The sequence below is a fragment of the Leuciscus leuciscus genome (genome assembly GCF_965113295.1).
Source record: "Leuciscus leuciscus genome assembly, chromosome: 6".
NCBI lineage: Eukaryota > Metazoa > Chordata > Actinopteri > Cypriniformes > Leuciscidae > Leuciscus > Leuciscus leuciscus.
In genome coordinates, this window is record NC_138730.1 from 20593951 (window position 1) to 20610959 (window position 17009).

Sequence of the window (17009 nt, forward strand, 5' to 3'; positions counted from 1 at the left end):
AGATATGAGACATTCAAAGGAACAGTCATGTTTAGACTTAATTCACAACATTTTATTCAGAGTTATTTATTTTCCATTTATGGGATTTTAATGAGATATTGAAGTGTGGTGATAATTTTGGCAGAGGTGCTTTGGTCTGTTCACGCTGCTCCATGTAGGTAGAGCGCCAGGAACTTCTTGAAAGTGTTAGGCTGATATCCTGACAAACCAGCAGGGACCTACAAATGAAGAGCACGACATGTTCAGTCAGCAAACCAACAATAACGACTGAGGTCACACAAAACAGAAAACTTCACACCACTTTCTTATATTTCACAACTCAATTACTGGAATTCGGATTTGTTGACCACAGCATTCCAAGTATTGGTCAGGACTTTCAAAGCAGGTAATGTTTCTTTGTAAACCAAAATAAATGGAGGCTTTCTGCAGTGCACAGCACAACTCGCCGAAGACAGTCAAAACAAATACATAACTCAATGTTTAACCAAAAATAAGAAACTTGGCATTAACTGAAGTTCACATTTTTGATGGAGAGGCCACACAGTTTTTGACGGATGACTCTTCTGCTCACCAAGGCTGCATTTATTTGATCAAAATACAGTAAAAAATACAGTAAAAACAGTAATATTGTGAAATAATATTGCAATTTAAAATAAATGTTTTCTATTTGAATATATTTTAAAATTTAAGTTATTCCTGTGATGATCATTATTCCAGTCTTCAGTGTCACATGATCCTTCAGAAATCACTCTAATATGTTGATTTACAGCTTAGGAAACATTTATTATTATTACCAATGTTGAAAACAGTTGAGCTGCTTAATATTTTTGTATAAACCATGACACATTTTTTTCAGGATTAGTTGATGAATAGAAAGTTCAAAAGAATAGCAGTTATTTGAAATATTTTGTAACACTGTAAATGTCTTTACTGACACAATCAGCATCCTTGCTGAATAAAAGTATTAAAGGGCCTCTATTTTGCCCATTTAAAGGTTCATAACGTTGTTCAGGGGATCTACTAAAATAACTTTACAGGATTTAATGTTAAAAAAAATTATTCTTATAATGTACATTCTTGCAGCACCTGTTTTCACCTAAGTGGACTAAATGGTTTTAGTTTCTTTCTTTCGCCTTTAGAAAAGCACAGTCTGCTCTGATTAGTCAGCCGGCCCCAGTCTGTTGTGATTGGTCTACCACTTAGAGCATGTGTTGGAAATGTAATGTAATGGAAAAAGGAAAAAGGTTCCAGAGGCTTCATGAACACTCCTGTAACTTTGGCAGTTTTCATGTATTAATGTAAGTCCAAGTCTGATAATGACAGTAAAAAATAACAAGTTGATCAACCCGACCTACCAGGATGTTTTGCAGTGGTAACTTGTTTTATGTTATACCTCTCTTACGTGTCAGACGTGATGTTTTAACGGTGTAATTTCTCTACAACATGATAAAAACTGTATGGCCACATAACACACTGACCTGCATCAAACTGCACAGTTCAAGAAATGGTGAGAACACAACAAAAGGTTGTGCTTGTACTGCTGAAGAATAGTGTTAAAATACATTTTAACCTCTGATCTCTTCAAAACCGTTGGAAGTCCATATAATGCTATTTTGATGGACAAAGTAAATGTATCTGAACGAACTCGTATATTTACCTTGACGACTTTCTTCTTGATAAAAGGCCAGACCTTGGCAAACCCGTAGAGAGGCTGGTCCTCGTCCACCCACACCAGATTCTTCACTCCGCTGTCGGACTGCAGGTCAGTGGTGTTGAGCTGAAACACCACGAACTGGAAGAGACGGCCGTTAGTGGCCACACTCTGCACCACGATGGGCTTCTCCAGAACTCTGGGCTCTTTCTGCAGGAAGACCAGAGGACATCTGTCTGTAAACTTCCTTTTTTGCTTTGTTATTATTGACAAACTCAAGTAATGTCAATTAATGCAAGGAGTAAGTACAGTAAACAATCAAGGAATATCATTGACATGTTTTTCTCTAATAAACACAAGGATGGGTGATCTAGAAATATGTTTATTTATGCACCAATATAACCAAACAGTAACAAACGACACTATTTAGCTACACGCATTTTTAACTAATAAAAATGCCATTTTGAGATTTCTGAAAACATATTTTAGTAATGCTGAAAACTATTTGCTGAACCAGTTTTCAGTCAATTCACTGAAACAGTTTGAACTTGCAATTAATATTATATAATATTATTACACGGCTCTGTGGAATGATTCCGTTTTTTTCTTCTTTGATGAAAAAGTACAAAAGTACAAAAGAACAGCATTTCTTTGACCTAATTATTATTATTATTATTTTTTACAACTGTACAATCTTGGTAACTTTTGGTCAGCTTAATGCATCCTTGCCGAATAATAGTATTTACTTTAAATATATATATATAATTCTAAATTATTCAATATATAATTCTAAAATAAATATAATAAAAAAACAGTGGTGTACATCGTAAACACTCAATATTTTGTCCAGCCCTAATCAATAGTTCTAATGAATCTTTTAAAGATGTAAGGATCTTACCCCATACAGGGCCTGTGCTCGGGCCAGCGCGTTTCCAAAGGCGAACATTACCATCTTGGCACGGAGCTGCTCAGGGAAGAGCTTTGGGGTGTTTCCCATCTCCATCAGGAAGAGAGTGTGGGCATGAGGGTACGGATAGCCCTCTCTGAAACCTGGCGAAAGGAAACAAGCAATGAACAGCCAATACTTCTTATTCCCATAACGTGGACATGATCTCAAACTAGGCATGATTTAAACACAGGAACACTGACTGATTGACAGCTGTAATTAATGCGTTCCAGTCGCTTTGTTTCAGGAACTCGCTGTGAGTGAGTGCGAATGAAGCCAGCGGCTGACCTGTGTCGTTCTTCTCCTGGTAGATGTGTGTGCGCTGCAGGTCGATGGTGGGCGCGATGGGGTAGAAGGTCTCCAGAGCCTGATCAGCAGTGCTCTGGATCTGCTCCTCTCCAGCCAACACAGGTACAGGGGTCATGGAGTTCAACAGCAACCCGTTCTGACCTCTGACCTGGAACACGTCCTCTCCTGGAAACAGATGAGTTTTGCAGAGTAAGAAACAGAAGTGGTAGCCTCTTCCCCGGTTTTGATCTACACACAGCGTTTTCAATAAAATAAAATAAAGCAGGGCTTGACATTAACACCCGGCAATCCACCAAATGCGTAATCCAGTCACTCCTACTAGCCACTTTGGCAGGTTGAATTTTATATATAATATATACATTTTTCAATTGTCTTTTGAAAAGGCATCTGAAATAATAAACTAAGTGCAATTTAGTGATATCGTTTTTATATCGATACTGAAATATCTAGAACACTTCCAATACAAATTTTTGGCAGAATAGACACACGATTCCAGCTGTGCTTTCTCGCTCCCTCATGATCACACAAACTCCCTCACTCGTTTAATTTGCTCTGGATGAACATTGTTGGTGTTACAGGGCTTGGAATTTCGGCGTGGCATAATTTTACTCATTCCCACAGACTTTCTGCTCACACCCAAAATGCACGCACATAAAACCTCCTCTCAGTACTAAATTGACTTTTTTCCCCCCGCTGCTTATTGCACTTAAACAGTCAAATACACACAAAATGTCAAAATGCCGGTCTTGGCGAGTATTCACGTAAAAGTCAGTTATCGTGTGTTTTTTATGATTGACACTTTTTATTTTCTCTTTCGGATTGACAAAACAGTACATTTATTCTCCAAACATAATTGTATCCTACAGTCAGTTGTGTTTTAAAGTGAATGTAAACAGTTGAGAAAGAAAACGCATGAGTAACTATAATGGGTCCGTGAGTCAGGTCTTAAAGGGACAGCAGCCTAATATACATGCTGCCAAATTATGAGATAATATTGAAAATAATCTAAATGGCAGTTTTTCCCTGTGGTATCAATATCAAATTTGTGCCCAGTGAAATTTGTTTTTAATGAGTAAACATTATAAACGAGTAAACATTGTGTAAAAATGTGTGCATTAAATTCCCACAATTTTTTGTACATCTCATTTGCGATCATTATTCTCTGTATGCCATTTTAAAACCAAATGTTATAGCGTAATACTTTTTTTTTTTAGCAAAGACCTGTTAAAAATCATAAGTAATTACATTAAAGACAATTATCTTAAAATATTTATATTTCATATAAATGCTGTTTCCATTTCATCAAATAACCCACCCCCCCAAAAACTTTTTTTTTACTTTGTTTTCACACACAAAAAAATTTATTTCATCAATGATAATCAGAAATGTTTCTTGAGCAGCAAATCATGATATTATGATTTCTGAAGGATCATGTGACACTGAAGACTGGAGTAATGCTGCTGAAAATTCAGCTTTGATCACATGAATAAATTACATTTTACAATATATTAAATTAGGACAGTTATTTTTCTTTCTTTTTTAAACAATTTACACAATTTTTACTGTATTTAATTTTTTTTTTTTATCTTATCTTTCCTAAACTTCTGAACATTAGTCTGTGTATGTATACATCCATATTGGCCATTTAAAAAATAAAAACAATATTTGGTCGACTACTTACTACTAATAGCAGAAGATGTGCATAAATGCACCTAAATGCAAAAATCTAGACTCAGACTGAAGAGAAGACATATATACACCCACCTCTCCTCCAGGTCGCTGCCAAACTGTATTTCTCAGCAAGAATCCTCTTGGCCAGCTCAGGACGCATGACCTGCAGGCCGTCACACAGGTGAAGCAGTCTGTGCAAGAGCGAGGGACTGTAGAGGAAAATAAAATACTGTTTACCACATAAAACACCTTCTTTTACCCATTTGATGCTTCATACAGAACAGAACGAGAACATTCCCAATTCACCAAACGTATGTTCCCGAGTGTAATGTCACTTCGTGTCAATGTCAATATGGCCTTTTCGTGCTCGTGCTGTGACGGGTTTTTGTGAGAAGGAAAATGTTAAGGGCCAGCAGTAGTTGGGAGATAAAACAGCCACCAAAGGGCAGACTTTAACCGGGGAGATGAGAGATATCAAAGAGGCTCTTATGAATGGCAGACCTCCCAGGAGCAGTATTAATTAATAAAGGCTTTACAGAGCCGCTGCCTGCTGGGAATGCAGACCGGCCCGTGTTTAATGACCGTCATTAAATTCAACACTCCATCAGAGCGCCGCGGACCGGGCCAAATGCCACCTTCCATATTGAAGCTGTTGAGCCAATTATGAAGCGCTGGGTTAGAGGGGACAGTAGCTGCCGTGTGCGCTTCATTCAGCCGCGGGTCTGTTTACAGTGCAGAGATGGACAGAATGAGCTGCATGTTTATGGTAGCAATGCTTCCATGGTACATTTGTGATATATGGCTGACTATCTATATAATGCTATTAAACATGCCTATCTTAAACTAGAACAAGAATATTATATTATTCACCAAAACTGGAATTGTATGTTTTTTTGCATTTTAATTGAGATAAAATTATATTCATAATAATATATTCACTTACATTATTTTAAATGAAACCCAGCAGGCCCCTATAAAACAAGTGTTTATTCAGTTGCACCATACACTGTTCCACCTGCCTATAACATACCAGATTTACCCTCACCTAAACACCACAAAAAGGACAACTGTGATTGTTTACATAGCGAGCTTACGCTAATTTCCGGTTTAACTGGAGTTTTTTTTGTTTTGTTTTTGAAGACAAAATAAAAATCAAATCTGGGAGGTTACTTGAATTATTATGGTTTTTTTTGTTAACATGCATTCAAGTAAAAAAAAAAGAAAAGGAAAAAAGAAAACACAAATTTTCTCATTATATACATTGTAGCATCACTTCTCTAAACCCCACTTGTCCGAGAGTCTGCTCTGCTCTGATTGGTCGGATGGCTCAGTCAGTCTGTTGTGATTGGTCTACCACTAACAGCTTGTGATGGAAACCAAATGCCTTTTACAACGTCTGAATTTCAGCTGTGGATCTTCCTCAGCGCTTGTATACACAATGATATGAACAGTAACAATTATGTCAGTTTTTCTGTATCAATCCCAGCGTGAATCTCATCCTTTTGAAGTGCATGCAGAAATTAAAAAAAATGTAATATATATATTTTTAAAAAGTGTCAACAACACAAACTAAACTCCAGTCTCAGCTACATCTACAGAAAATCCTATGATAGCGGTCTAACTATCAAAACAAAATGCCCGTGAAAAGGTTAAGTGCAGGTTTTCTCTCTTTATTAAAGTCCAAACTGTTAGAAAACAGCACAAAAAGTAAATTAAATGTAACATTTTAAGTGAATTACACATTTAATGCTTATACTTTTTAAAAGCTTAAAATTGTCTTTGTGTGTTAACTGACATATTTACCTGCTTATCAACTTATTATGACCGCCGCTAGCGTAGCTAGCGAAAGCGGTCATATAGGGATTGTCAAAGTTTTTTTTTGTTTTTTTCCCCGTCATCTACTGAATTTTTCGTCAACGATACCAGGGACACCGAAACACCGGGGAACATGAAATTTGGTAGGCATGTAGCCCCACTAGACTTTTACGGAAAAATTTCGTTTGGTCCCCGGGGGCCACTCCCCCCCCCCCCCCCCCCCCCCCGCGCTGGGCCCCCCCAAACCCCAAAAAATGCAGTTTTTCCTAAATAACTACCTGAACCGTGGCACAGAGGATGAAGACATTTTTATAGTATGTTGGTCTTAAGGGCCCACATCAACCTAGCCCATAATCACTCATTTGTGATTTGCGCCCCTCCCATAAAAAATGAAAATGCAATATTATTCTGCTTTAATCGCCCCTATCTTCAGTTGAGATGTTCAGAACTGCACCATATTTCATGTGTGTGATTAACTTGACATCCTCTGGGGGTATGCTCTGCTAAGTTTTGTAGAATTTCATCCATGGGGGGGTATAAAATAAATTCATTTATGTGCACATTTAGTGACTGTACACTCATCGGCCTGTAGATGGTGGTGTTGAGCGAAGGGTTGTTGGTTTAGGATGATACTGTCACACACACACATGCAGGAATACAAACAAACGCAAGCATGCACACACACTGACATCCACACGCACAGACACACACCCATACACACACATACAAATCCACATGCACAGACACACACACAAACACACACGCGCACACACATGTACGCACGCATACATACACGCACAGACACACACACACACACACACACACACACACATGCACATACTACTACTTTTTTTAGGTATATACATAAACACGCAATACAGCCAAATTGCTCCACGTCATTTATTTTTGTGGAAAGCCAGTGCAGGCCTGAGCGGCGGTCATATTTTGTACCGCCATGCGGTACATCTAGTTTTATATAAACCTGGTACATTTCAAAATGTACCAACCTCTCTGGGAACATCTCAGTGTTTACCAGCTTTCTTTAAAAACAAACTGAGAATAGTGTTGTCAAAGGTACCAACTTGGGTATTTAAATTTTTTAATAATGTGACGATACCAGCATTTCTCCCTAGCATTTTGAGCACTGTTGAACGGATTCTTAAACATCTGATTGGCCATTATGTCTGTGATTGGCTACAATGATCAACGCTTCAAAAACATGTTGTAAATAGACATCTTTGACGCTCTGAGCGCTTACACAGATACACACGGGAGCGTTTGAAAGCAGGCTTTCCGCTGATAGACGCCTGCTTTAAAACTGTCCCGTGTGTATCTGTGTAAGCGCTCGGTGAAGAGCATCAAAGATGTCTATTAGTTTTATCCACATAAATGTTATAAAAACTGAAGTGGGTCCAGACTTTGGACTTAAATGTGGCTGGGGCATCTATTATTTTAGTCACACTGCTGTCCGCCATCCCATTAAAAACCTCTTTATCTCAGGCTAGATAATTATGTTCAGGTTTCCATCATTCATGTGTTGAGCGCTACCTTGAGTAGCCATGAAGTAGCAACACTGGGAGCAGGGAAATCTGTTTAGAGAGCCTTATTTTATTAATTAAAATATAAATTTTTGGCGCTAACGTATCGATTCTCGTATCGCACGGACAAGGACAACGATATATTGCCCTATCGATATTATGTCCCACCCCGTAGTTTCTATCATTTAATTTGTGCTAACAGTAAACAAAAATAACTGTTAGGTTTTGTTTCTGTAACTTGCTAATTAACATTCTTGCTTGACACATGAGAACAAACCTGATTGGTTCTCACACGCCAAACAAGCATGTTTGAGCTTCCGATTACAATATTGGATGTGCACTGATCAATGTTTATATGTGAATAAATTAAATCTATTCACCATATACAGCATATATGAAACTGCTCAAATCATAAGGATTACAATGTCTTAATGAACATTTTGAAGCTTAAAAATTTTGGTTGGACAATAGATGTACAGAAATTAAGATAGAATATTAAAAATATATTCTTTTGTGTTTCAACTCACTTTTGTTAGAGTAAATTGTTACAATTATGACAATTTCCATTTTTGTGTGAAGCAAGTAATTCGGAAATAATTAGCAGTAAGAAATTATGTAAAATACAAAAAATGTTGTTGGGCTTCTCAGCAATAATACAAGCTCAACAACTCTACAAAAATGTACTGATAAAAAAAGGTCAGTGGAGTGAATGTGTTCTGGTTTAATGAAAAAGCTGCTAGTGTCTTGATAGGCTGTCTAGCGATTTTATGATCAGTTGCTAATTAAGAAGTTGCATTTATGACAAGACCATTTTATTAAAGAAGTCTTGTTTCTAGACACTATAGAAGTGTGATCAGAAATGAGGACAGGGTACCCACCAGAACCTCTCTCTGGGAGGCCGGGGTTCTGTAGTGTCCCACAGCCTGGAGTTTTTAATGGCGTCCTGTACTCTCTCATCTTGATTCTCAATCTGATTGGCTGGATCTTCAGCCAGGGCGAGAATCTGAGCAGGTAAACCTTTAATGATGACTGACTTACTGAGCCAGAGGGCTTGTCGAACACCTACAAACAGATCACAATCATATATTATACGCTGTTACACACATATCAAACCAAAGTTTATATATATATATATAAATGTGTGTCTATACACTGTTATCGTGAGAGAGAAAAATGAAATAACTTAATTTTCCCAATTTTCACCCACAACAACACACAGAAAAAACTATCACTACCTTCCAGCACATTCGTCCTCTGATTAAACATGTAACAGGGTTTGTCTTTATGCAGAGGCATGTCTTCTAGTTTAGGGGACGTATAGTGACTCGGGTCTTTCCATCCACGGTCCCAGGGAGGAAACCTAGGCTTTGCCAGTCCAGGTACAAAGTGCATCCTGTCAGCATAAGTGATCGGCTCCAGCCCGGCTATTTCGTGGACCACCCGAGGTTTTTTCCTCGGAAGAATCTTCCCATATAAACAAGAGCTGGTGGACAAGAAGCGACGTCCATGAGGAATCATGTAGAGGACACTATGACAGTCTTTTGATTTGCAGTTTTTAGTTATTTTAAATGCCGGTGTCCTTATTCGTTGCACTGTTGCGTTAAACATTTTACCAAAAGTATACAACAGATGTCTAAAATGTATATATTAGCCAAAAAACAACTATACAATGATGCTCGTCGCTATGACATTTTCTCGTTACACTCAGGAGGCGGCCATGATTGTGTGACGTCACGCTGTGAGTGTCTTCTTCTGGAGTCAGTGAATGTCGTGTTGATTACGCGTCATCACTGCCATCTATTGATCAGTGCAGGTTTTCAGGTCTGAAATTGCAGCGGACTCAAAGCCACTGATCTGTGTTCTTAATATAATATAATATTCATAATATAAATCTATCTAAACCTATTTTCTTGCCATTCCAACATAACTGGGTGTTGGTGGTGTTTAAATGTAATTTATGTGTAACAAAAATATTTGTAAAATAAAAAGTTTTTGAAAGTCTTCTTGGAAACTTTTTAAATATAATATAATATAATATAATATAATATAATATAACATAATATAATATAAACCGTAATATTTGTGTGCCATTTGGTGGTTTTGAAATCATATAGGCCTATGTAACCAAATATAAAGTATAATATTTTTTAAAGATTCTTTTTTTTATTTGTCTTTTTATTTGTATTTATTATTTGTTCTTGTATCAGCGTATCAACATATTTGTAAAATAAAAAGTTTTTGAAAGTCTGCTTCGATTGTTTTAATATAATATAATGTAATGTATTATATAATATAATTTTAAAAATGTGTGCCATTTGGTGGTTTTAAATCAATATGTAACATGGAACAAAATATAAAGTATAATATTTTTTAATGATTCTTTTTTTGTGTGTGTCTTTATTATTTGTTCTTGTATCACCGTCTTGTTTTAATATATAAAAAAAAGTAAGTCCTGTTTTTGTATTGTTTGAATAATAATACCCAAACCTCCCATTTTAACCTATACTTAAAAAAAAAAAAGATTTATAATAATTCCCATTATTAAAATCATAAGGTCTATTTCATAGCTTTGCCCTGTTGAATTGCATATAATAATAGTGTGTAGACTTTATGTGTCTAAACTTTAAAACATCCGCAGCATTAAGACTGCTTGTAATACATGTGGTCATGTGCGTGTCCCTTCCTCTTATCAACTTAAAATGTGCACGATACACTCATTAACATTTCATGGCTTTCTCTCCGAACAGTGTATCGACAAGCCACCTGCGTGCATTTGATAGTCCTCATTAAAATTTAGTTGGAGCGCCAAAGAGTGGACCACCTATCCAATTTCCCCAGAATGACAGTAGTCCAAAGAATGAGGAGCTTTAATATTCCTCCTGTTCTCTGAACCCTGCAGGATAGTATGTGCAGAAGAACTTAAATGCTGCATACTAAAAGAAACAACATGGTTTTAAGGATAAATGTCTTCATTCATGTCTTGTTCATTGCTGGAAAGGTCACCTCCAAGAAAGGTAGGACGACTTCCTATCACATGGGTGAAAGTGCACACCTTATGAATGTTGTACCATTGTAAACACCCCAGTTCTTCCTTAAACTTGTAAGGCAGCTTCCTAATTATGTGATTGTTTTTTAGTATGCGCCTGTGCATCTTTGTCTTAAACATAAGTGCATTCAATAGTCGTTATTGATTAGGTAACGCATACTGATCAAATGTAAATCTTGAATGCATTGTAAGTTGTTTTGGTTTTGATTCAACTGTATGTAATATTTGAATAGGTGTTAAATGTGGAGGAATCCTCTCTGCAAGCAGTGGCAATGTGTCAAGTCCTAATTTCCCAGGCCTGTACCCTTATAACACTGAATGCACCTGGTTGATAGTGGTCTCAGAAGGCTCTTCCGTACTGTTAACCTTCCAACACTTCGAGCTGGAATACCATACAGACTGTGCTTACGACTACATCAAGATATACAACGGCATATCCGAGGATGAGGGCAACCTCCTGGGGAAATTCTGTGGAGATGTGTCTCCACCTCAGTTCAGCTCGTCCTGGAACGTCATGTCCATTATCTTCCATTCAGACCGCCATGTCGCACGCAAGGGTTTCTCTGTGGGCTATAGGAAAGGTGAGGAGTGCAACTGAACATTGCTTTAATATCAGTCAATATGCAGTTCATTACAACAGACAATAATTATGATTTGTTCCTCGGTTTGTAAAAATATTGCGTTTGCTGTAATCCATTTTGAATGGAAGTCTATGGGACAAGAGTTGTAGGTTAGAACACACTGTTTTGGAAGTATTGCCACAAAACTTCAACATTATATTTGATAACAGAAGTCGAGTGTGATGAAATTGCTTACCTTGTTATATCCCATCTTTCAACTCCTGTCATGACCATTTAATGCTTATAATGCATAAAAACAGTCATAACTTAAAGGGTTAGCTCACCCAAAAACTACAATTCTGTCATCATTTACTCACTCTCATTCCAAACCTGTAAGACTTTCGTATATGTGAACTTATAAGTATATTTATATGGGAATAAAGGCCTAAATTCAATCTGTTCCTCATATAAAGTGATCAAGTCTCTTCAGAAAATTTGGACTAAACCGCTCAATTCATATGGATTCGTTTTATGATCTCTTTATGAATTTTTTTAAGCGACAAAGGAGTAGTTGCGGATGGCAATGGGACAGAAATCTTTCAGATTTAATTTAAAAGATCTTCATTTGTGTTTCGAAGTTGAACAAAGTCTTACGGGTTTGGAACAACATGAGGGTGAGTAATGATATTTTCTTCATTTTTGGGTGAACCCTATAATATTTTCCATCAAAAAACATATTGTATCTGATATCTTCTCATTAATGAGTGAATATGCAAACATTTCAAAGTTTTGCATATTACCATGTTATGACAAACTTGCCGCTTTTTGATTAATTCAAACTGTAAAATGTAATTTAAATGAACTACAGCTAAACCACTGTGATACAAGAAAAATCTGTATTTTTTATCAATATTTATGTGAACTTGTTTTCTAATATTTTTCAATAAAACATTTATAAGAATGTATTCGGCGTATAATTACCAGTATTGAAATCAATGGATTTAATTAAATTCCTTTGAACTTATAACTCATGACTCCTCAAAAACAGTCACAAATATATAAACAGTCACATAAATATATTCATTTTACATGCATAAACACTTGATCAATTTTTTTAAAAATAGAAATCATTTCTGGGTCACAAATAACCCAAAATGCATCCAGGAAACTCTTTCACTTTCACACACACTGTGTGTTATTGTATAAATGAATTTATACATCAGTTAATTTGTTTCTCTCTCTAAACCAGATATGTGCGGTGGGGTTTTGACCGGTCTTTCAGGAGTCATCTCAAGCCCAGGTCATCCACAAGACTACAGCAACAATGCCGACTGCTCCTGGACAGTACATGTGTCCAATCAGAGTGTAGTCAGCCTGGTGTTTCTCGACTTTCAGTTGGAAAACAACGAGGGGTGCAACTTTGACTATGTGGCTCTCTTTGACGGCCCCACTGTTAAACACCATCACCTGGGCAATTACTGCGGTAATGAGAGACCTCCCAACACCGTCACCACATCAAACCAACTGCTGGTGGTCTTCAAGTCTGACTTCAACATCGGAGGGAGAGGTTTTAAAGCCTACTACTACTCAGGTGAGACTTGTTGTCATACAAGATGCATAATCATAATAACATTTCAAGTGTATAATCCTTGATCTTGCTGTTTTTTAAAGGAGAGTGCCAGCAAATACTCAAACATATCAGTGGGAACTTTACTAGCCCTCACTTCCCAAACATCTACCCCAATAACATCAACTGCCACTGGACAATCACTCTAGCGGCCGGATACAGGGTCAAGCTATTTTTTCCCTTTCTGGAGCTTGAGGATCGGAACAGCCTGACCGACATGTGCAACTATGACTCTGTGACTGTGTATGATGGGGACAGCGAGACTGACACTCTGTTGGGCCAGTGGTGTGGTAGTGAACAGCCTCCATCGTTGACCTCTAAGGGAAATAAACTATTGGTTGTTCTCAACACTGACCGTAACAATGCCTTTAAGGGCTTCACAGCCTCCTACATAGGAGGTGAGTGCTCACTTATCACAGTTTGAATTCATCCTTCTAAAAATAGTATTGGGAACCAAATTATGTTACGTTACGGTTTATTTAATGAATCAAAAACATACAGCCCAGTAGAATTCAACACATTCAGTATACAATAGACGCAAGTATTTTAGTTATAGCCTATACTGACTGGTTGTTCATATGACATGCGCATATTTTCAGTGGTTCACTCTTGAAAGTAAAGGTTCCAAAAGGGGTTTTTCACAGCAGTGCCATAGTTCCCCGAAGAACCTTTGAGTTTTTAAAAGAACTATTTTTTCTTATTGTGTAGAACATTTAAAAAATATGAAGAGCTTTTCTCGACTATAAAGGACCTTTTGTGGAATGCAAAGGTTTTATGGATGTGAAAGGTTCTTCATGAAACCACCAAAGAGTGTAGACTATAAATAATAATGACTGAGTTACCTCATATTTGTTGTTATGAGCTACACTTTGTATTTGGCCCTCAAGTGGTTAAAAATACTGCAAACTTGTTTTAGTTGCGCTTCAGCTCTGCTCCTCCGTGCGGATGATGAATGTGGGTCGAGTGTTCACAGATATATGACATCTTAAGAGAGCCGGATGGACATATAAATGCGTTTTTGCAACCGTTTTAAATTATCCATGGTCCATTTTTCTTAACAAACTTTATCCATCCTCTCCTCCCTTACCTGTAAGAAATCCTTCCGTCGCTGGTCAAAATCATAGATATCATATATAAACGCTAGATGTCTCGTGCGCGCTGCTGGCCAATTAAGGTCGACGTCCGTACGTGGCGGCCATCTTACCACAGGGTGCTCGCTCACTCGTTTAATGGTGCATATACTTTTAAATAGCCATAACTTGCTCAATTTTCTACCGATTTTCAAACGGTTTGGTTTGTTATAAACGTCAGAGATGTAGTTATGACACTGCATATATATGAATAATTATAACATACATGTTCAAGCATTCGGAATTATAGCCACGTTAATAACGTTTGTAAGAAACCAAACCGTTTGTAAATCCGTCAAGATTTCAGCGAGATAAGAGGATTTGTGTGCGTGCTGATCACCCACTTTACATTAAGCCTGCCTGTGACAAGATGGCCGAACGGTGATGCCGAAAGTGACTGCGCCATAAGACATCTAGCGTTTATATATAGCATCTATGGTCAAAATGACCCGAAGCCCTAAAATTATACATTTGAATTTTTGATTATATACGACGTTATGCTACGCAGAGAGAGAATGTACGCAATTTCCCGCCAAATCCGCCCCGACAGTTATAAATATCAAAAGTGTATTATTTGGGTTCATGGTTTGGAAGATGGGTTTAAAAAGGACTATCTCATTAAATAATTATTTTTATTTTTTCAAAAAGTTACATAGTGTGTATGAGGGCTAATAGAGTTTATGACTCCAAAAAAAGTTGATTAAGAATTTTAAAATGTATTTATTACTGAGATTATCTCATTACTTAGTAACAGAATTGCATTTATTCCCCCAAATATTTATTCCTCAAAACAAATACTAAAAGAGTTGTCAAATTCGTCCAACACAGCATTCCATATCATATATTCATTGACCTCAACCTGAATAGTTGATGTTTTGTTGTTGTCTTTGTGTTGCAGTGGTGCCAGTCAATGTAAGCTGCACACGAACTGAGTTTCAGATTCAGGTCTCCAGACAGGCTTTACCTCAGCTGGACCGTGAAAAAATGTACCTGGGAAATCCATCCTGTTCGGCCCAGCTGACAGAAACATCCTACAAAATTCTAGCCCGTTTTGTCAACTGTGGAACTGCTGGACAGGTATATAAGATAAAGAGACAAGTGCAGATTCTTTTTTTGGGGATACCACACTTAAAACACCCCTAGTTTCCTACACTTTTCTCAGTGACGGTCCTAGGTCTAATTCAGATGTTGACAAATGTCTGATACAGTATCTCTTATAGCAGCTTTTAAATATGGCTTAGTTCATATCCTCATATCTGATCTTCTGCAGAAACGTCAAAACATCACTATGCTCGTCAACTCGCTTTATATCGACTTCTCTGACGGGCCGCAGCAGAATATTCAGGAATATGAGGTGCAGTGTGACGCCCAGAGGAAGGTGGCCATGGCCAGCATTATCTCAGTTGAGGAACGTATCCGGCTCAATGAACTGGCCCGCCTGGCCCAGGAATCAAACAACAAGAAAGTCGAAGAAGAGAGTGAACCGCATGACACCAGTGACATCATCTTCATCAGTATCTGTGTTCTCGCTGTCATCCTCATGTTAATTGCTATTGTGTGGTTGGTGCTCCTATAGACCTTATGCGCCAGAGGAACAAGCGTGCAGCCATCTTTTGTCTTCGAACTTCCTTTTGAAGTAGCTCTGTATATTTCTATGGCATCGCTGTTGAAGAGTAATTAGCTGGTGAAGTGGATTTACTTATTGTAGCATTAACGAAAGTTATCGTGAGCATTGTTATGTTTGAAGCAGATGTCATAACAAATGTCAGTAGAATGGTAAGATTATAAAACGAGCGGTTCATTCATAAATCCGTAAGATCGTTCCTTCATGCTGTGGAAATACAAACCGGAAGATTGAACACAACGAGCGGGATACATAAGGTCTATAGGAGCGCCACACAATGAATACATAAGGACTTGATATATCTCTATTTTTATACTTTTTTTTATGTACCGTGGCGGTCCAGTTTGGAAAAATTAAGATTTTTAATCTTATGTCTCTTATGCTCACTAAGGTTGCTTGTATTTGATCAAACATATTTTGTATAAATACAATAAAAAATTTGTGAAATATGATTACATTTTGAAATAAATTTATATTTTAATGTAATTTATCCTGTGATGCAAAGTTGAATTTTCAGCATCATTACTCCAGTCTTCAGTGTCACATGATCCTTCAGAAATCATTCTAATGTGCTGATTTGATGCTTAATTATTACTGGTGCTCAATTATGAATAATGATTTGTATTATTATCAGTGTTGCTGCTTAATATTTTTGTGAAAACTGATCATTTTTTCAGGATTCTTTAATGAATAGAAAGTTAAAAGAACAGCAATTTATTTGAAATAGAAATATTTTTAACTATTATAAATGTCTGTACTGTCACTTGAATCAAAAGTACTCATTTCTTTTTTTTTTTAATGATCGTCCTTACCCCAAACTTTTAAATGGTAGTGTGTCACCTTTACCACAACACTAGAAGCAGCAAAACTGATAATAATATGAAATGTTTCTTGAGCAGCAAATCATCATATTAGAATGATTTCTGAAGGATCATGTGACACTGAAGACTGGAGTAGTGATGCTGAAAATTCAGCTTTACCATCACAGGAATAAATTATATTTTACATATATTAAAATAGAAAACAGTTATTTAAGTTGTAATATTATTTCACAACATAACTGTTCTTACTGTATCTTTGATCAAATAAACG

General features: G+C 37.0%; 2 protein-coding genes across 2 annotated transcripts; one reads left to right on the forward strand and one right to left on the reverse strand.

The window, feature by feature from the left end:
• Positions 1-30: 30 nt before the first annotated feature.
• mrpl37 (mitochondrial ribosomal protein L37) lies at positions 31-9673 on the reverse strand. Its single transcript, XM_082172473.1, has 7 exons — positions 9166-9673; positions 8809-8992; positions 4671-4786; positions 2886-3071; positions 2550-2701; positions 1658-1861; positions 31-218 (listed from the first exon to the last, which is right to left on the reverse strand). Exons 1-7 carry the CDS (start codon positions 9536-9538, stop codon positions 141-143), a joined length of 1293 nt encoding a protein of 430 aa, XP_082028599.1. The 5' UTR covers positions 9539-9673; the 3' UTR covers positions 31-140.
• Positions 9674-10877: 1204 nt separating this feature from the next.
• On the forward strand, positions 10878-16992 carry cdcp2 (CUB domain containing protein 2; the record flags this gene model as incomplete). The annotated part of the gene is made up of 6 exons (XM_082172142.1): positions 10878-10944; positions 11210-11557; positions 12786-13127; positions 13208-13561; positions 15192-15370; positions 15564-16992. The coding sequence occupies 6 exons, from the start codon at positions 10878-10880 to the stop codon at positions 15867-15869; spliced, it is 1596 nt and encodes a 531-aa protein (XP_082028268.1). The 3' UTR covers positions 15870-16992.
• Between the last annotated feature and the right edge of the window lie 17 nt (positions 16993-17009).

What these genes read in the sequence shown, in the direction of transcription:
- mrpl37 (XM_082172473.1), bottom strand. Translation starts at nt 9,538, where the DNA reads ATGTTTAACGCAACAGTGCAACGAATAAGGACACCGGCATTTAAAATA. An exon ending in CCAGGAGAAGAACGACACAG is followed by an intron (nt 2,702 to 2,885) that starts GTCAGCCGCTGG and finishes TCCTTTCGCCAG; the next exon opens with GTTTCAGAGAGGGCTATCCG. An exon ending in TCAAGAAGAAAGTCGTCAAG is followed by an intron (nt 219 to 1,657) that starts GTAAATATACGA and finishes CTTCATTTGTAG; the next exon opens with GTCCCTGCTGGTTTGTCAGG.